This window comes from Colias eurytheme, chromosome 4, assembly GCF_061535395.1.
Source record: "Colias eurytheme isolate Ceu_HAF_F1 chromosome 4, ilColEury1 Martin Lab GWU primary, whole genome shotgun sequence".
NCBI lineage: Eukaryota > Metazoa > Arthropoda > Insecta > Lepidoptera > Pieridae > Colias > Colias eurytheme.
In genome coordinates, this window is record NC_142983.1 from 10397510 (window position 1) to 10419546 (window position 22037).

General features: G+C 34.4%; 1 protein-coding gene across 1 annotated transcript; it reads right to left on the reverse strand.

Annotated features, from left to right (window-relative positions):
- Positions 1–527: 527 nt before the first annotated feature.
- LOC149909182 (putative fatty acyl-CoA reductase CG5065) lies at positions 528–20941 on the reverse strand. The gene is made up of 11 exons (XM_090101414.1): positions 20862–20941; positions 18955–19048; positions 18176–18292; positions 17638–17760; positions 7750–7875; positions 6394–6541; positions 4635–4736; positions 2449–2635; positions 2113–2219; positions 1831–1960; positions 528–756 (listed from the first exon to the last, which is right to left on the reverse strand). The coding sequence occupies exons 1-11, from the start codon at positions 20939–20941 to the stop codon at positions 528–530; spliced, it is 1443 nt and encodes a 480-aa protein (XP_089957540.1).
- Positions 20942–22037: the final 1096 nt, after the last annotated feature.

Here is a 22037-nt window from a genome sequence, read left to right on the forward strand (position 1 = left end):
ACATATAAATATAATTTAAGTACTTAAATATTAATATTAGTATTTAGTAGAAGCGAAATGTAATATTAAGTAAATTCTTAGCATAGGTCCATAAAAAAATAATATCGACTTTGTCTCAGTTATTCACCTTTATCAATATGGTAACATATTTTAATATAAATTAAATATATTTTAGCACAAACGTTTAAATTATAGGTGCTAAAAAATATTAGGTTTGGTTAAATCCGTGAAAGTAAAAGTGAATCGACTTTGTTGCTTACCACAAAAGTCGAGAACGGATCAGCTAAATCGATTTATTCTATTTTTTTTATTAGAGCAAACGGAAGGTAAAAACTACGAGGAATAGTAAAATCAACAGTTTTCTCTTATAAATCTTTAATATAAATCAAAGTTACACAATTATCTTCGATTAACATAATTACTGTTAAAGAATTTTAAACTGTCATAAAGAACCTACCCGGGCGAACCCGAAGCCACCTACAGATGCTTGAAAGTTGAAACTAACCTAAAACTAATTAAAAACTTAATTATTTACATTTATCTTTCAAAAGGTACTCTTTCACGCCCCTACAATAAATAGGCAAATATTCCTGCCATTTAATAGAATTAGGATCACATGGAAAAGTCTTTTGATCGTAATCATCAAGAGATGATATTACAGATAACGCTTTATTACATTTTATAAACCAAGATGCTACCGAAAACGGAATTAGTAAATTACGAAGCCATATAGCACGGAGGTGTTCTTTCGTATTCCTGAAAGAAAAATATGGTATAGATGAGAAAAAAAAGACCGTGTCAGAAGTGAAACTTCTTTGGCAAGATTCAAAGATACCAAAATAGTCGCCTAACTCCATGACGTGACGGTAGTGCCATGACGCGACCTTGAAATTTTACTCTCAACGCGCCTAAGGAAAAGAGACAGATTATAATTATAGCACCATCACTTTCCCACACTGGAAGTAATACTGCATTCATCCTAATAATAATAACAAAAATTTAAAATATTTGCATTAATAGATCCTAATAATAATAACAAAAACTTAAAATATTGACCTCAAAGAACATTTTTCGATATTTAGATTAAATTTTGGTCCTATCAAATTATATTTCTATTAAGTATTTATTATCCCTTAATATCTTCTATATTCACTAAAACTAATTCCACATTAATAATGACTTTGAATTTACTCGTATACGGTATAACCGAAATGTAAATGTTGCGGTGTACTCGATTGCCACGAACATTCGTAATTGCGGTTTATATGCAGCAGAAATCATTGAAAAATTTCATTTTGATGTGTGCATTTTATTTATTTTATTGCTCGAATTTCGCCTGGATTATGATAAATTAATTAAATAAAACTCATAACTCCAGTAATAACATAAAAGTTCTTAATATTAAGCTCCCTTTAATTCATAAAAGCGATTCTCAAGATATTTAGTAGCATACACAACTCCTGGATATATATGATGTGTTTTTCTTATCTTTCAGTTAAAAGTTATACATTTTATATGAAACTAGCTGCTCCGCGCGGTTTCACCCCCGTGGCTCCACTCCTGTTGGTCGTAGCGTGATGATCTATAGCCTATAGCCTTCCTCGATAGATGAGCTAGCTATCTAACACCGAAAGAATTTTCAAATCGGACCGGTAGTTCCTGAGATTAGCGCGTTCAAACAAACAAACTCTTCAGCTTTATAATATTAGTTAGTATAGATATGCGTCTAAACGTTAAATAACCTATCAGGGATATTATGAGCATGTGTTAAAACCAGCACTACTTATTTGATGTACTATATTCAGATACCCCCATATACTTAATACATACCATGGCTTCTTTCCCCTGGCAATCAGTCCCACGTCAGCAACCAGGCAGGGGATTGTGTTCCTAAATAAAGTCACAATTTTAACCATAACTGGTGACATACTGAATGAAATATTATGCGCTTTTCTTTTACCTGAAACAAAGATATTTTATCGTAGCTCGATTGTTATATAAGTGTAAGATACGTGACAAAACTTCGCAAAGTTCGCAAAGCATTTTACCACATTATATTAAATTTAATTAGATAGTTTTATGTGCCTGTCTTATATTATTTCGTATACTTACAAAATCCATGTTTTCTACTTTCTTCCAGAAACAAATCAGATGCACGACGCCATGTGATGGGATTCTGTGAACTGCTGCAAATATTGTAGACTAAGACATCGTCAGTCCTGCAAACATTATGTCATTATTTATCATCATTTTCCTACCACAAAAAGTCAAAATATTTACGGACTCATAAAAACCTAATTATCATACAATTGAACGTCAACATGATAACCTAGTTTTTCTATACATTTATAATTTTTATTAATGATAAAGTCAAAATATTCCTTAATTTTCACCTAAAAAATTGAAAATTACAACGTAAAATTAATTACAACACAATAGAATACCTACTTATTGCCTCTAGCAGCCGCGACTAAAGCGAAGTTAGTGACATAGTCCACGGGAATGATATCACATACTGTATCCCGACTGCCGTATTGCATTGAAATCAGTCCCCTGGCCACATTACTGAAAGTAGCAGTAGACGCCACCCAGTTGTCAGTCCAGCCCTTTAAAGGCTCATGTAGTATGGGTCCCACTATAATAATTATTCGAAACATAATATATTGATACATGATGTTTTAAGAATTAGTAGTTATAACATATTTTTGTAAGAACAAAGTTAATTAATTCAATATTTAAAAGATATAAATTTTAAAAGAATGTATGTTCTTCTTATCTATATCTATATTAATTCAGACAGATTTGGTAGAAAAATTTGAATTTTTAATGCAATAAATCGTATTATTTTCAAAAATTATTCAACGTCTATACCTACTTAAATTTATACTACCTGCTAAATTTATTTGGACTAGAACAGTGTCAGTCCTTTAAGTTAATTATTATTAGCTGTTACTCTGCTCTAATTGTAAGGCTGGCGCTACACATTGGCTTCAAAGTTTGAGCAAACATTTGACCAAACTTTGAAGTGAAAACTTTGACGCAAACACGATTACAAATATGCCTGCTAGACTTGTTTTCAAATGTTTTACGGCACAGTTATTGCAAAGATGGCTGATAGATCGGAAGACGATTTTGTGGACGCCGTCAATCTGTTTTATTTGAGTGCGTTCAATTTTTGGTTTCATTCTTTACATCAAAATGTAATTATTATATATATTATAATAGATAAATTATTTTTTATTCGGACCCATGCGTCGTTTACAACGTTACGGTTTTTGTGGTCTTTGTTTTTTGGATCCCATGTGGAGGGTTCCGCCACAGTATTACAATATTATTTCCTACAGTAAGGAATCGCCTTTGATGTCGCGCGATGCCGCCGCCAGCGTAGGTACTTACGCTGCCACACGAAAATACGCTAGGGTTGCAACAAATGGGAAATAAAACAATTTTGATTATTAATATTATGATGAAATCATTTATTCATATGTACATTCAAAATAATTGCGATTATTAAATCTGATGTAATTATTTGTTCATAAATATATAATTACAGATATTGCACTGCTAAATATTATTTACGTGGACACTTTATTTTTGGATGTTCTTAATTGTATATTATACCATTTAACTAAATAATGCATTCGCATTGGGATGTACAATCTGATTAGAAAATAATGAGGACAACATATACATAGCTTTGATTTTAATTCAACAGATACAATTAATACAATCTTTCTGAAATATTGTTTCCTTCTGGGATTTCAATGTAGATTTACATCCGTAAACGGAACAGTTTTTGCGCGTCATAATAGAATATGTAAGTACCTATCCTATAATAAAATTATTACACAAAAAATACGACTGCGTCGTCCTTTCGCGATAGTTAATGCAAACTCAGCGTGATTGCATTAAGCGGCCCGCGTCGCCCGACCCCCCGCCAGTTCCCCTCCGTTTCTCTGCACAAGTACATTCGTCGCCATACTGTAGGATGGTAATACTGTGGTTCCGCTTCAAGTAGCTGAAGAAATTCGATAACTACATCATTACTCCACTCCATTATGACACTCAAAATATACACACACAACTGCTCCGGTCAGCGGCGCGCGCGTTACTAAGCATTGCAACAAGTGTGGCAGGGCGCACAAACTTTGAAGCAACTTTGAAGTTTGATTACTTTGATGTTCGCAGAAAAACCGACTCGACTCGGCAAACTTCAAATATGTGTTCAAACTTTGAACAAATAGGCAAATGTCAGTGCCACACTTCGCGACTTTGTAGGTATTTGCGTATTTGATCACATGTCTAGCGCCTGCATAAGGACAATTGAAGTACAACAAAGAAACAAAAATACTTTATTGTGCACCAAGAAATAAAAATAACAAAGGTAAATAATATATGAACAATACACAGTAGATCACAACCTGATGGCCAAGGAAAAACATTGAAAGTGGTAGCAGATATAACAAGTAATAAATGCAAGATGGTTTTATTTATTCCTGAAATTGGCATCACTGGATTACGAATGGAATGGCTTGTAAATAATATATTTATTATCTGTGGTAATAACATCAATTATATTACCCACATACATATTTTAATTCTAAGAACATGTGATTATTTCTCTGGAAACTTACCAACGGAAGGTCTTATGATGATGGAAGGCATCTTCCCTCGATACTCATTCACTAGATGTTCGCTAAGTACTTTCGAGAGAGCGTACGTATTTGAATGATTACCTGAAATTAAATTATTTATTTTGTAATAGGTTTTAACTCCCGACATAAGAGTGAATGCAAAATTTCGTAACTTACACTGATATAAATAAGTATCAGTTTTTTTTAATAAATGTATTTTAAAATCTGTGACACTGAAATATTAAGTGCTCCTGAATTTCAGATTTGGAAGCTGTTTTTCATTAGATATGTTAAAGTGGACACGTAGGGTTAAAACCCAAATACTTGCGGCCAAATTTTGACTGGCAACCCAGGCGATATTATATAATTATTTCCTAATTATAAATATACATAAAATTTTGGTATTAGCAAAAAAACTATGAACGCACTAATCCTGCGGTGAGATCTTATACTATCATAACGTACGTTGCGACACGTATATTAAGTTTCACATTTGTTTATTTGGTTCAATTTATATCGTAAAAATCATTTACTTACAATCATCGTAAACAATACGCCATAATATGCACACAGCCATAAAACTAAAAGCTCCTGTTAAATTTTAGTGCCATTTTCCTGGTTATTTTTTTAATTATTAAAAATCCGGATTTGTTTTTCATTGGCTACACACAGGTGCCTGATAATTAATGTGTTTGAACTTTATCTGAGATAGCGAATAATGAACGGAAATTGATAAGAAATTATTAATGAACTGAGATTCGATGGGCTATAGGATAACGTTGTTTTGGTACACGAAAACATGTTTTTAGCTTACCTATATTTTAAAATATTTTATTATTGCTCAACTAATATAATTATAATTATTGTAATTGAATTTGTTCCTTTACATAAAAATATAAAGAACAATAAATAACGAGCATTATTTTTAAGCTACTGTTGTAATTGTTGCTGCACTGTTTGTAATTAAATGATACATATTGAGAAAAGACACTATTTTTATGACTTATGATATTTTAAGGCTTTAAGTTGTTATTATAGTTACAAGTTTTGTCTTGAAGGTCCGTATGTGCGAATCTAGTATGTAGGTACTTACGATAACATGCGAAATACTTTTTTAATAATACTTAGGTACTTTTTCTGTAATGTGTATAAAATCTTAAACTCGCGTCAGGACTCAGGACACGTGACCTGATCGAAAAAGCGTAAGACGGATACCATTCCAAAATATCAAACATGCTCAACGTTAATAATCAAGTTTTCACTTCTGCCGGCACTCCCGGAGTGCAACCCGTCTTTTTTTTTAAATATGCTTCAGTTTTTAGACGAATAGTAAGCCTATAATTTGAATTAATACTCTACGCCATACGTCATGATTATTATAATAATTCAATAATGAAGATAATTATTTTGTTGTTCTTTAATCCGTTATCATGTATTTTTAGGACGGATTTCATAATAGATCATTTTATCAGAGCTTAAAAATACCCATCGATTAAGCGTTATTAATATTTTCCACTACTTTGAGGAATGCATTTTTATTTTCAACTTTTTATGGAAAAATGTATTGTAGATCGTTTATTTTGTTTCATAATATTTATAACGTATTTTTTTTATTTAAAAATGATTTAACTCTTTTCTGAGTCGTATTATTTTTAACATAACAACATAGGTAGTCAAAAGTTGACATAGGTACCTAAATTATAGTTAATGATCTTCTTTATGGTACTTAATTAATAATTATTTTTAATTACATACATACCTATAAATTCCTTGATCTTCTCCTTATCAGTACCATATTTTTGTATGAAATGTGATACTTCATCCAAATTTTTAATTGGCGGGTAAATTTTCTCATCGATGACAACTCTTGGCGCATTTGAAAATGCAGTAGAAATATATGCAAATGTCTGAAAAAAACCTCTATAGTAACTAAATGATGCCGTTCACATAAAACCGACAATGTCGCTGATTAAAAAAATAGATTAAAATATACCATCGTCGCCTTACTTCATGACGTGACGGCATTACCATGACGAAATCTTGAAATTTTACTCTCAATGCGCCTAAAGAAGTTTCACTTCAAAAACATAACTAAAAGTAGGTAAAAGAAATATCAAAATTTTAAAGCAGTTTTGAGTTTTCGCAGGAACATACACATCTTTCATCTTAGAGTAAGTATAAGACACACTCATATAATATCATTTTAAAAACAGATGTTATTTATAAAACTTATTGAATTATTTCAATAACATAATAATTATGGAAACTTAGAAATAAGTAGATAAAAAAACGTAAGCCTAATGTTCCGACGCACTTCGCACCGTCTAATTATTATTATTATTTTTATATAATATACATAATATATGTATCTTGAGATATTATTCTAAATAATTTTTTACTTTAAAATGCTCCCCCAGGGGTTTGATATGAAATTTTATCTCGATTGCGTTAACTGACAGCTGCATAACAACGAAAGATTTTAGTTTAGGAATATTAAAACTATGTTTCGTAGTTCTTTAAATGTTAAACAATTTATTAAAAATAATAATGCAAAAAATATGTTTTATAAAATTAATGCTATATAATTAAAATATACTTACTAAGTATAGAAAATTCATGCTATAAAATTTAAAAAATCTAAACAAATCATGCGTAAAATAATTTTGATGACGTTGTTGTAGCGTCGAGGAAAGATTGCAATTTGATAAACATTTCTTTCCTTTTTGCTGATTACACTTTTCTGTGTAATACTTTATAATTAAGGTGATTTAGATCTTATTTCTAGATAACCAATTAACACGTCTTTGTAACTAACCTTACTCTGTTTTTGAGAAAATATTTAATAGATATAATTTGTAAGGTGCAAAAAAATCGTTAATATACTATATATTCATGAAAAAAGGTTATTAAAAAAATGTGTGAATATTAATTTTTAAATGACGGTGATTTATATTATATTCTCGAGGTAAAGAAAAATATGGTTGACGGTTCTCAAGTGAAAATCAATGAATACTACACTTTCACTACAAGTTTTTTTAAGAAGGTTGCTACTTGTATATTTTATGCGTATATTTTTTTTATATTTTATTTAAATTAAAAAATAAATATTACTTACATCCAACTTTTTCATATTCTTAGCTAGATCCATGACTTTCCTGGTCCCTTCAAAATTAACAGTCATAACAGTTTTGAAAGGATCCGCAAAGCGAACTGTAGCCGCTGAATGAAAAACTACGGAAACCTAAAATAATAAACATTACTAGTTAATTATAAGTATATTTATAGCGTAGCGTAGCGGAAATATATTTATTTATTTATTTATTTATTCACACATATCAAATACCATTACAGGATTTCCTAATGCGGTACTGACTTAAAACTATAGATGTTATACATATATATTAAACTAATACTACTAATACTTATACTAACAACTTAAACTAATAACTTACAACCTACTAAAAGAACATACAATTAACACAATCCAATAATAACAATATAATTAATAACAAATGACATAAAGAAGAACCTTTGTTAATTCACCCAACTTGCATGTAAATATATCCACTCTCCCATGGAGGTCATTAAGAACCCGGAGCGCTCGAACAAGAGAAGACTTCGCGAGCAGCTTGGTTCGTGCTTGGGGCACGCAGAATAGCGGGGGTCTGTGGCGCTTCTCAATGTACTTGTCCGGCACACATAGAGAGAGGGATTGGAGTACTCCAGGGTTATGCGCATATCCCCTCAATAACTTTATTAAATATAGCGCTATGGAGAACTCCCGTCGTACCCTCAGTTCATTGTATCCTACCATACCCAAAATGAATAGTGTAGGATACATTAACGGGTAAAAGGGGTACACCCCATACAGCTTAAAATAAAGATATCTAATGTATTTGTTCTGGACCCGCTCTAACATTACATTGTATTTATCTTCGTGTGAGGACCAGACAACTGAATTGTGCTCCATGTGACTGCGTATTAACGCATTGAAGAGCACTTTTATCGTTGCAATATTTGTAAAATCTTTTGTTTGGCGCAGAAGGAATCCAAGGTTTTTGTAAGCCTTTTTACATATGTTTGTGATGTGCTCACGAAACATCAGGTCCGGCGTGAAGTAAACCCCTAAGTCGCGCACCTTATTCACCCGTTGAATAGGAACGGATCCAAGCGAGTAGGTGTGTTTTATATTTTTATTTGCACGAGTGAAACTAACTACAGAGCATTTTGCTATATTGAAATATAGCTTATTTCGCAGACTCCATTCGAATATATTTCGTAAGTCACTTTGTAGACGCTCGCAGTCCGCCTCCTCATTTATTCGTAGAAAAACTTTCAAGTCATCGGCAAATAATAGGCACTGACTGTACTCCAGGACATCCGGTAAGTCGTTAATCATTAAAACGAACTCCAGAGGACCGAGATTACTGCCTTGACTTACGCCAGATGTCGTTAGGTAGGGGTCGGACTCACACCTTTTGAACGAAACATATTGCTGCCGGTCTTGCATATAAGATGCCCAGAATTGCAAGAATTTCGGTGTGCATCCTACTTCCGCCAACTTCCTCAATAAGACATCATTGTCGACGGTGTCAAATGCTTTTTGGAAGTCCAGGTATACTACGTCTACCTGTACTCCTGCATCCACCGCCGGTACTAAGTTAGCCATAAGATTGAGCAAGTTAGTGGAAGTACTACGCGCAGGCCGAAACCCATGCTGTGCATCACAGAGCTGCCCTGATACCTGTTCGTACATCCTGTGCTGTATAGCGGCTTCAAAAACCTTTGCAGGTGTTGAAAGTACTGCAACAGGCCTGTAATCTTGAACGCATGCACTCACTTTACCCTTGGGCACCGGTACCACCCGCGTAATTTTCCATTGCCTTGGGAATATATTTGCATTCAAACAGGCATTGAAAATATGCAATAACGGTTCGGCCAGCACTCGAGAACAATCTTTAAAAATAAAAGCGGGTATCCCATCCGGGCCAGCTGAACGCTTCGGTTTCAACCGTGTTAGCGCCTTCCTTACATCGGCAACGGTGAGAGCGTTGAGACTTACGCGCGCGCTGCTGGCTCCGCACTGACTAGCTACCTGCGTATCGAGAAGTGGCCGTTCTTTGTTATAAACAGTTTTAAAAAAGGCTGCGAATTCATCAGCACACTCAGCATCCGTTAGAGGTATCCCTTCTTTCATTATAACATTGGCCTTATTTGACGAACCACGTCTCGATTTTATATACTGCCAAAATTGATTTGGGTCCTTAGTAAATTGATTTTGAATTTTATTTATATGTGCTTTATAAGCATCATCAATGTTATTTTTTACTATTTTTCGATACGCTGAAAATTCTCTGTAATCACATTCTAACTTTGTTGTTTTATATTTTTTGTGTAGAAAATACTTAGTTTTAATATTGTTTATTAAGTCAACAGTGTACCAATCTGGATAATGATATTTGGAGTTGGCCTTTTTTACTGTTGTTTTAGGAACACACTCCTCTAATATATTGTTTAGTATCAGATAAAAATAATTTAAAATATTATCAATATCATGCATCTTATACAGGGCGCTCCAATCGACAGACATAATCCTAGTGTATAACGAATTATAGTCTGCTTTGTAAAAGTTCCACTTCGGCCGCAAGTCATGATCTCTAGTGTGAACCGGCGAGTGTCGGACGGCGGGCGCGACGGGGGCGACGGGGGCAAGGCTCACGCACACCGCGAGCGGTGGGTGATACGCGTCCACCGGCACGAGCGTCTCATCCGCCGCCGACACGCACACCGGCGGCTCCGGCCCTTCATCAAAACCCGCGCACAGCACCAAGTCTAACTGACGGCCTAAACTGTTCGGAACGTTATTCCATTGGGTGAATTCGCAAAAGTGCATGAAATATTCAAAATAATTTTTAACATTTAGAGGACACGAGAACATATTAAAATCGCCAACAATTATTACTTTCTTATATTTAGTACATAATTCTTCCAGTATTTGAAATAAAAGTAGATAGTCCCGTTCCGGACTATTAGGCGGGATGTATACAACACAACACAAACACAAATAATTATTATTTATAAAAACGTTTGCACAGGCCACTTCGAACTTACAAGAGTCTATAGACACGAAAGGTATACATACTTGTCGCAGCTCGTACCGCGGCGCAGCCACAAGGAGCGCGCCGCCCTGCTTGCGCCCATCAACCCTGTCGCAGCGCACTATGTGGTATCCCGCCGGGACCAGTTCACAGTCATGTATGGTGTGCCGTCAGCGCATTACAGTTACTTATTAGGTCAGGCATCATGTAACATTAATATTATGCATTCTACCAATTGTACTTCAGTCGTAAATTGGCTCCAATATAAAGAGGTTGTCAATCCGTTGTTTCATTTCCGCTATCCAAAATATATAAAGCCGCTACAATCTGGTGACCCCGACAAACAACAACACCCGACTAACCACAACGCCTGACAACGCGACAACCTGACAACGTATTTCCTGACCTCGGACTTTACACGAAGCCATAAGAATATAAAAATGACAACTGAAAATAGAGCTCCGTCAGCAAGCCCAGCGTCCGAGTTAGCAACAGTAACAGTATCATCTAGAATACCGGAATTTTGGTGCGATCAAGCTCGCTTATGGTTCGTGCAGTGTGAAGCCATCTTAACACCTCAAAAACTAAGCGACGAGGCGAAATTTAACTTAGTCGTCACGAAATTGGGAAAAGACGTCATTCAACAAGTAAGCGACATATTGCTTCAGCAGCCCCAAACGAAGAAATATGACACCTTAAAAGCAAGATTATTAGCAGTGTATGAAGAATCAGAAAACCGGCAACTCCAAAAACTTTTGAGCGAAATCGACCTTGGCGACGAAAAACCCTCTCAACTCTTGAGGCGCATGCGAGATTTGGCCCGCGGAAAAATTCCCGATGAAACGCTGAGTATCATGTGGCAAGGTCATCTTCCAGCTGCAGTACGCTCCGTTCTCGCCGTCACCGACGTAAAAGATTTGGAAAATTTAGCTACGATTGCAGACAAAATTATGGAAAATATAAGACCTAATCAAATATCGGAGGTTAGTAGCAAACCGTCGACGTCAGCTGATACCGTTTCCGTGCTGCAAGACCAAATAGCTCAATTGACTCTACAAGTGATGGAATTACAGAACATTTATAGATTGCAACATAAAAAACGAAATTATAATTATCGTAATCGGTCTAGTTCGAGATCCCGTGGACGTAACATGATACGGCGTGAGCCGCGGAGCGCCGACAGTCTTTGTTATTACCACACGCGATTTTATCATAGAGCTAACAAATGTATAGAGCCGTGTGCTTGGAATAAAAAACCTAAACAGCAGGAAAACTAGAAGGAGTGCAATCGCAGGCGGAGATTTGCACTATTAAGCCATCGCACCGCCTTAACATTACCGATAGAACATCGGGACTAAATTTTTTAATTGATACGGGAGCGAATATATCAGTGATCCCTGTGACTAAAACTGTGCATAAGCGACCGAAGTGCGATAATTACGAGTTATACGCTGCTAACGGAAGCGTTATAAAGACTTATGGTGTAAAGACACTTACATTAGATTTAAAATTACGTAGACCTTACCGGTGGACTTTTATTATAGCCGAAGTGAAACAAGCAATATTAGGTGCTGATTTTTTGGGACATTACAAACTTTTAGTGGACATTCATCGTCAAAAATTAATTGATACAGTGACAAACTTATGTGTAATCGGTTCAGTAACTTTGAGTAAACATATACCAGTGAACACAATCGACTTTAATCATAAATATAGTGATCTGTTATCGCAATTTCCGAACATTACTAAGCCAATGCGTTTCATAGAGACTCCACGACATTCTATAGTCCATCACATCGAAACAAGCGGCCCACCCGTATTTTCGCGACCGCGACCTCTACCGCCTGACAAATACAATAAAGTTCGCGCAGAATTTCAGCGAATGCAAGAGATGGGGATTTGTCAACCATCAAAAAGTTGCTGGGCCAGTCCTTTACATGTGGTAATGAAAAAGAACGGAGATATTAGACCCTGTGGAGATTATCGACGCTTAAATGCGATAACTAAACCGGACAGATATCCCATACCGCGTATACAAGACTGTACATACCTATTGGCAGGAAAAACTATATTTTCAAGGTTAGATTTGCAACGTGCCTATCATAATATTGGTGTCGCCGAATCAGATATTGAGAAAACAGCCATAACTACACCCTTCGGCTTATATGAATTTAAAAGAATGACTTTTGGACTTAAGAATGCAGCGCAGACATTCCAACGATTTTTAAACAACGTTGTGTTCCGTGACCTTCATTTTCCAACTGATTCCGAAAATGGCGAGAAAAGCGAGGAAAACGTTCCATTTTTATTTTCCTACATCGATGACGTCATCATTGCGTCATCAGGACACCAGAGCCATACGAAACACTTACGAATGGTTTTCGAACGTTTGAATGAGTTTGGAATCACTATCAATTTATCAAAATGTGAATTCGGCAAAACGGAATTAAGTTTTTTGGGATATAATATTTCACAACAAGGATTAAAACCATTAGAAGATAAGGTCAAGGTCATAAAAGAGTACCCAAAACCACAAACAGTCGAAGAATTACGACGATTTCTAGGAATGCTAAATTTCTATAGACGTCATTTACCTCACGCTGCAGAAGTACAATCAAAACTAAATCAGTACATACATAACTCCGGCAAGAAAGATAAAACTCCGATACAATGGACTGATGAAGCATCAACAGCCTTCGAGCAATGTAAGGAAAACCTTCAAAGTGCCGTTACATTGTCATTTCCCGCCGCAGATGCTACTATTGCTATCATGACCGATTGTTCTAGCACATGTGCCGGTGCAGTACTTCAACAGAGAGAAGGAAACTCATGGAAGCCTCTCGGATTTTTTTCACAAAAATTAAGCGAAGCGCAACAACGCTATAGTACATTCGATCGAGAGTTGCTAGCTATATACATGGCTATAAAACATTTTAGATATATGGTCGAAGGCAGGCCATTAACCGTGTATACTGATCACAAACCTTTAATACATACATTCAAAAATAATACAATCAGCAAAAATGATACGCCGCGAAGATTACGTCATCTCGATTTCATACTGCAATTTTGTACATCAATCGAACATATAAGCGGATCAGAAAATGTAGTGGCCGATGCATTATCAAGGATAGCTACAATAGATATGCCATCGCCCATCGATTACGAAAAGTTATCAAAAGCTCAAGAAAATGATGAGGAACTCAAGTTATTACTACAATCGAAAAATCTAAACTTTAAAAAGATAATTTTACCGCCTAGTAACATGCCAGTGTATTGTGATGTAACTATGCAGAACGCAAGACCATATTTGCCCGAAGAATTTCGTATATCGGCTTACAACGCCATACATGGAATTAGTCATCCTAGCATACGTACGACACGAAGACTCTTGCGAGACAGATTTATATGGACATCTATAAACAAAGATGTTACCAATTGGACACGTGCATGTATAGAGTGTCAACGTTCCAAAGTACATAGGCATACTATTTCGCCTACTGGAACTTTTACGAAAAGCGACCGATTCGAGCATTTGCATATCGACATCGTTGGTCCTTTACAATATTGCAATGGTTATCGATACATTCTAACCATGATCGACAGAAGTACCTCTTGGCCAGAAGCTTTTCCCATAAAAGATATTACAGCAGAGACTGTAGCTGAAATTGTCTATTCAGGATGGATTTGTCGGTTTGGAAGTCCTATACGGATAACTACCGATCAAGGACGACAATTCGAGTCAAGTTTGTTTACAAATTTAGCAAAGCGAATGGGTATTAAAAAGATAAGGACTTGTGCATATCACCCGCAAGCGAACGGTGCTATAGAAAGATGGCACAGAGTATTGAAAACAGCTCTTATGTGTAGAGGCAATGCAGTCGACTGGGTTGGACAATTACCATCTGTTTTGTTTGGACTAAGGGCGAGTCTACGAGACGACACACAGACAAGTGCCGCCGAAATGGTTTATGGTGAAGCAATAAGATTACCCGGAGATTTTTTCCAGCTGCAAAGGCCTAATATTTCCGAGAATGAAACATTCCTTAGCCAACTGCGTAAAAAAATACACAACATATCGTCAGTTCCTAAAAGAGAGTCCAGTAAACGCAATATATTTGTTCATCCAGAATTGCAAAAATGCACACATGTATTTGTACGTTGTGACAAAATGGTAAAATCGCTGACACCTCCATATCGAGGACCTTTCAAAGTTTTGGAAAGAAATGATAAATATTTCAAAATATCACAAGCAGACAAAGAGAACATAATTAGTATTGATCGTCTTAAACCAGCCTTTATAATAAACATTGATGACAATAGTCCGAATACGGTAGCGCAAGCGCCTAATGTAAACAACTTGCCGACTGTAACACGATCAGGTCGCATTGTTAAACCTGTCGTAAGATTTAAATTGTAATTAGAAGTACTTACATGTTTATTTTATTTTTTATATCAATGCATTATGTTTATATTAACTTTTCAATTTTATTTTTACATTTATTTCTATTGTTTTATTTACATTTTTAACTGTATAATGTTGTTTTTTGCTATATACACTTTTATATACATTTTATTATATACCTTTTTCGATTATATTAGACAATTTTGAAATTAGAAATTTAAAGTTCATGCTAAAGATTATTTTTTATGTTTGTGATGATTATTATATTGTACAAGTAATGTTTACTGTTAAAAAAAATTTTTTTTCAATGTATAATTTTTTTCCAAATTTAGGGGAAAGCTATGTGCCGTCAGCGCATTACAGTTACTTATTAGGTCAGGCATCATGTAACATTAATATTATGCATTCTACCAATTGTACTTCAGTCGTAAATTGGCTCCAATATAAAGAGGTTGTCAATCCGTTGTTTCATTTCCGCTATCCAAAATATATAAAGCCGCTACATATGGAATCACTGCAGCCAGATTCGGTGATCGCGAACAAATCGGCACTCATCAAACCTAGGTTATTTCTAAACTCCGTTACCTTTGTTCGAAGACCCCTTGCGTTTTGATAATATAAATTAATAGTTCTATTTAGTGGCACTTTTTTTTGTTGATTTTCGAAACCAAGTCCACTCACTAAATTGCGCATTCATGGGCCAAATTTCCGGCTGGTTTAATTTATTAAACAGTGACTCTGGTAGACCAATTATGAACGATGCGTAGTCTCGTTGAGTTTTATGAATAATTTTTTCAGTTTTAATACCAGCATCGGAACCGCATATACTTTCAACGTAAGTAGTTACGGCTTCTACTGTTGTTTCAGGTTGCAATCGCCACACATGCAGGTATTTCTTACGCTCCATACCTTTTAATGTCAAACATTCCGCATTTCTTCCCATACGTACGTTATTCAGTTGCTTTTGATTAGACTTATTTTTAGGTTTTTTTTGTACAGTCTTCCAGTCATCTTTCTCGCTAAGCTCCTCATTTCTTGGGCTTTTAAGCTCGCATATTGAACCCTGGGTTACCTCTGTAACTGTGTTCAAATAATGTTCCGTGCGACTATTTGTAGCCCCTGTGAAGTTAACTTCTTGTCTATCTGTACTGTTGCTTAATATAATCTTCTTGTTATTATCAGAAGGCGATTTGCATACCCCAGTTGATGCGGTAATAGAGGTTCTTTCAACTAAATTATTGCTAACTTTCGTTTCTAAAGCGCGCACGATGTCCAGTATAGATATTAAGCTAGACTTCGTTTCATTAAATTGATTTTGAAGATACTTTATCGCAGTGTCTTGACTTTCTAAACGAGAAACGATTTCGCTACGCAGTTGAAGTAAGTGCTCTAGCAACATAGCATCCGTACTACTCGGAGAGGAACTTATCAATCGATTCCCGCGCTGAGTATTAACAAAAGTGGGCGAGTTGAAAGTACTCAAATTCGAACAATCAACACATTCCGAACATACCCATTTCTTCCTATAATCTACCGTGAATGCATTGAATAAATCCCGCTCAATATTCAAACATTTTAAATCAAATGTTTTCTTGCAATATTGTTTCGAGCATTCCATAAAACATTCATCGCTTATCGGTGATCGACAGCTGTTACATCTATTGTGACTCATCGTGACCGTTGGTTCAACCGGTTTCTTCGTGCGAATAATGTGCGTAAAGGACAAAGGTATCAAACGCTGAATAAATCGTAGCTCGTCCTTGTCCCCCGAGGTGAGGCGGAGCTTTCCTCCGCAACGTAATTAGGTCAAGGTCGTAATTAATTAGTACGAATCTTCAATTGACTTTGTTACTTATAATCGCAGGATACAGTTTACTTTAAAGGCAAAAATTGCGTGAGGTTATACTGGGATTTTTGAAAGAAACCGAAAACACGTCCACTCTGCACAAAAACACAAACACAATAGTATATAGTATTACTTACTTTATGTCACATACTTTCAAGTAGGGTTCATTTAAAGTTCATCTAAAAAAGCTCGCCAGTTCAGTCTTTAAATTAAAATTAAGTTCTCAATATCTATGCACTAATGACTAAAGCAAATAAATGCATTACGAACTATTTCAATACCGTACTTATTTTTATTTTATATGTTAAATGTAAAACATACTAAAATAGATCGTCTCATATTTTTATTAATGAAAAAAATGCTAAAGGAAACCTTTCGATGGAATAAATTTGGGCGCCTATTGAATTTTGTGTCACGACGCTAATATAATTTGCCTTCCTAATAAGCTATAGGCAACATAAAATATTAAATAATCGCATAAAAATTCAAAATTGAATGAATGGAATTTTATAAACCAGATTTAGGTAGAAATATTTCAGTTCGAGTAAATTAATTTTTCGTACTTATCTTTTGGAAATAATTATTTAATTATTGTAGTAAGTAATTAATTGTATTTACTAATGCTATTTATTTTAATTTCAATTATAATTTTACCTGATCAATCAATTTCTGTTCATCTTTATCCTTAATACCCAATCCAGGCGAAGTTATGTCTCCTTCAACCGCAATAACGTTTTTTAGGTCATTTGGTCTCACTTCTTTTAATTTTTCAAATATCTGTAAACAAATAGATTTGAGAATCGAAATTGAAATATACACCTTTATAATAATCTCCTATATTTAATACATTTAAATATTATCATCATAAAAAGTCTATTTCAAAGTCTTCAAAAAAATTCAATTTGCCGCGCTTTTTTGACAATGTCTAAAGTCAAAAAAGCGCGGCAAAGTCTCTTGTCTCTAGTCTCTACGGGCATTTATTATCTTTGTTATCTTGTAAGATTTTTAGAGAATAAATACAACGCAAATAAATACAATCGTTTTCTATTCGTTATAAAATAAGATTTATAAAATTAAATATTTATTGGTATAATAATTAAATTTATTTTTTCTAATTATCAGAGACACGAAATAAAAATGGGTAAGTATAGATATATATTTCAAAACGGTGCATATTTTATATAAATCTTACCGGTATATCAAAAATATTCTGTAGTCTTTTCTCAACGCCTTCCCCTTTCTTGGATCTGATCAAGATGTAAATTGTTTCAATGTCTTTACAATTATACAGGAGACGCTCTATGAACAACTGCAATTGAATGCAAAATGTATTTAAAAAAAATGGTTGTCTGTAAAGTCGGTTTACTGACGATAGTAGAACGTGACAACGTCCGATTGTGCTTCTTTGTCGCTCGTTCCGCGCTCTCGCTTGCACTTCAAGCGTTACATGGAACGCCTCAGAGCGAGGTAACGCCGCATGAGTCATGTTTTTTCGTGCGTGCATCCAGCTGTATCGAATTATAAGACGTTGTCACGTCAAAAGACTTGTGGCACTCGGGGACTGCCGCGGTTAAGCTATTGCATGCTATGCATTCAAGCCACACCTCCGTGCCCGTCGGAGTGGGGAGCGTGAGGTTTTTTCGTTACGGAATTTCTGGATTCGGTCCCCGCGCTCAAGGCTCGCGATAGAAGCTATGCAATAGCAATAAATAAATTACATAATATTGTGCAGACTATTGACACACTATAGAGGTCGCTCTAAAATGGTTCAATTTTAAATTTACTGCTCGCACCGCATGGGTAGAGATTTTGAGTGTCTCAAATTTTTACAGTAATAATCCAAGTCGACAATAATTAATAAAAATCTTTGAAATTCAAAGTGAGTGATGAATATATTTAGAAAAAAAGGATGTTTTGTAAAATGTTATTATCAATCTAAGAACGAATAGTAGAAATATAATGAATTCATACTTTTCCAAGGAACCCCGTCGCTCCAGTAATAAAAACAGATTTCCCCGCATAATAATCAGCTACTCGTGTGTATTGATTGTCTTGAACTGCGCTTCTGCGAAAAAAAATATGTTTTATACATTGTTTTATAGATGAAAATCAAAGTAAAACGAAGTCCTTTAAACATATTTTAAAATCATAAAATATCTATTTATTGTATAGTAAAATTGTAAACAAACCGATAAGTCAGTAAATTTCTAACGAAGAAGCCTTTTATTTCAAGGAAATTAATTATGATACAATTTCATATTTTATATGAATTTTAACAAGTTACATATTCCACTTAGCCTGATTACTAAAAGTGGGAGCAGACAATCTATGTAACTTTCAAATTGCGGTGCCCATCCATGGTATTACCTGTGGTATTACCGCGCCCTACGACTCGTTACCCGCATTCTGTGATCTGTGTTTGTGTTACCCGCACATCGCTAGGCTTGACCTTAAAGACTTTGTATGTCTTGTCACAGCTCATTTATTTATGGTTATATGCTGGCACTACGTTTTATTAGAAAAACGAAAAGTAAACTAAAATTGGAACCCGCATGTGACTTAAGCCATATAAATTACAAAATCAATTAAGTTTTCCTTCCATAGAAGACAAATGAAGTTTTACCAATTTTACTAAATGATTAGGAGACGAAATTGGTGGTTGACTGATTCATTTTTTTTTTAATTATGGTTATATAGTAGGTACCTTGATAGTACCCAATACACGACTTGAATCGGCTTCATACAGATAGTAGGTAAATCAAAAAGGGAAACCTTTATGTTAAGTATATGAATTCAAATATTTTTGAAGTGATAACGCTCTACATTTTATAAATAAACCCTAATGGTAGTTTAATTTGAATTTAATTTAATGATTTCTACTGATGGCAGACATTTATTAATGTTCTTAAAGAATGGATCGAAGTAAATTGTAATAAAAAACATAGGGCATTTTAAGCAATTTAATATGAATGTTATGAATATTATAGTTTATAATTTTATACTAATTTTATTTAGTTTGACACAGCGATCATGATGTTTTATGCAGATAATAGTACATAACTCAGAGCAATGTACATAATATACCTTCATAGTCATGCTAGAAAACAATATATTCCACAGATGATATAATACCTAAACGTCTGATATAAACTAATTCTAAAATTATAACCCAACATTCGATCTTGCTGTAAAGTGATTGTTATTTTTTTTTTGTTAATTAAACTCAAGCTCAAAATAATGAACAATATTTAATCTTATATATAAAATTCTCGTGTCACAATGTTAGTCTGCATACTCCTCCGAAACGGGTGGACCGATTCTCATGAAAGTTTCTGTGCATATCGGGCAAGTCTGAGAATCGGCCAACATCTATTTTTCATATGTACCACGGGCGAAGCCGGGGCGGACCGCTAGTATTATATAACTTTTCTATATTCACAGCTTTGCAATTCTCTTCTTAATTATTTATTTAACTGTTTCTCTCTTGTAGAAAAAGAAAAAACAACAAGCTAAACATCATCACAAAATCATTTTCAATTTCGCGCTAATTTCATATTTTTACGTAAATGTTAACAAACTCATCACATTTGAATTTAGAAAACAAATTTAAAATAATAGATATCCACTCTTGACACTGGTCATAGTCATAGATTAAAATAATAATAGTTAAAAAAAACAAAAAAACACGCTTTTTATAGAAAACCGAACTAAAAAATAGAAAATTTTATCAAATTAGTGTATTGTCATCGGTTCTCAATAAATCTACAAAGTTTGAACGAAATCTGGCCGTTTAAAGTGGGTCAAAATCGCGCCCAAAGAAGTCGGTTACAAACAAACAAACATACAGGTGAAGCTAATATAAAGCGTGTAAAAAATACCCTGTCGAGAAATTCCCGCCATTTCCAATGCATGTAGTTTTTCTATTCACGCGCACAGCACAGCGAAAAAAACGGAACATTTTCAATGTAACAATACGGAATCACAAAAGACTATTAACTACTAAATGTTATCACACCTTGTTTACTTAATTTTATACTCAATTAGAGAACTACAGAGCAATTAAACAAACGAGAAGGTAAAACGTGCATTCATATAATTTTTTTTTTAATATTTACAATTTAGGTGCAAGGAAATAATTAGTACCTACCTACTGTGTTGATTGAGGTGAATCAGGCCGAAATTACAATTATAAATAGATATCATAGTTTTTAGGCGAAGTAAATTAACTCTTTATTAAATTGCATCTACAACCATTTTTTATACTTACAAATGAATAACAAAACTCATTTAAATATCTCAATTTTATCAAACTTACTTTTTTAATGTTACGTTTTAACTTTTGCTTAGACAGAGTACTTAAGAACAGACAGTAAATTGCTCTAAGCAGTAAATAAATAGATAAAGTCAATAATTACTGATTTTTTTATCTGTTATCGCTTGAAATACTTCCAGTTTGATTAATTCCTTTCTTTGTGTAATAGAAATATATCTTATTATTTATTATGTAAGCACAGAATACATAATAGTAGCTAAACGCTACAGAACGGACACTCTCCGCCTCCCGCCAAAATTAAACTTACCTCACCCCCGCGCGATCAGACATAAAATGGGCCATATTTTTCTGCAAGGACGATACGCAACGAAGATTGACAACATTAATCAAATTGACTTAAAGTAATTGTATTATTTTGGATTTGTGATTATCGTTTTTCGTAGAAAATGGTTAGATATTGTGCTGTTTACGGATGTATTTCATCAGAAAAACGCGAATTTTTTTTTACGCTAGTCACAAATGTGCCAACCATAAAGCGTTAACACACACATTTGCAGTCTCTACAGTGTGACTGTCAAAACGATCATTTTGTATGGAGTGTCCGGGGTGTGATGTAAGTATGCTCTTTGAAATACTGTTAAATGGTGAAGAATTGATGAATTTACTAGGAAAAACTGGGACTTTACATAAAAGCTTGGCATTTAAAAATGTTACCTTTGCGAACCTTTGCTTCATTTGTAAGTATAATTTTTATACGTTAGTATATTTACTACGCTGACAT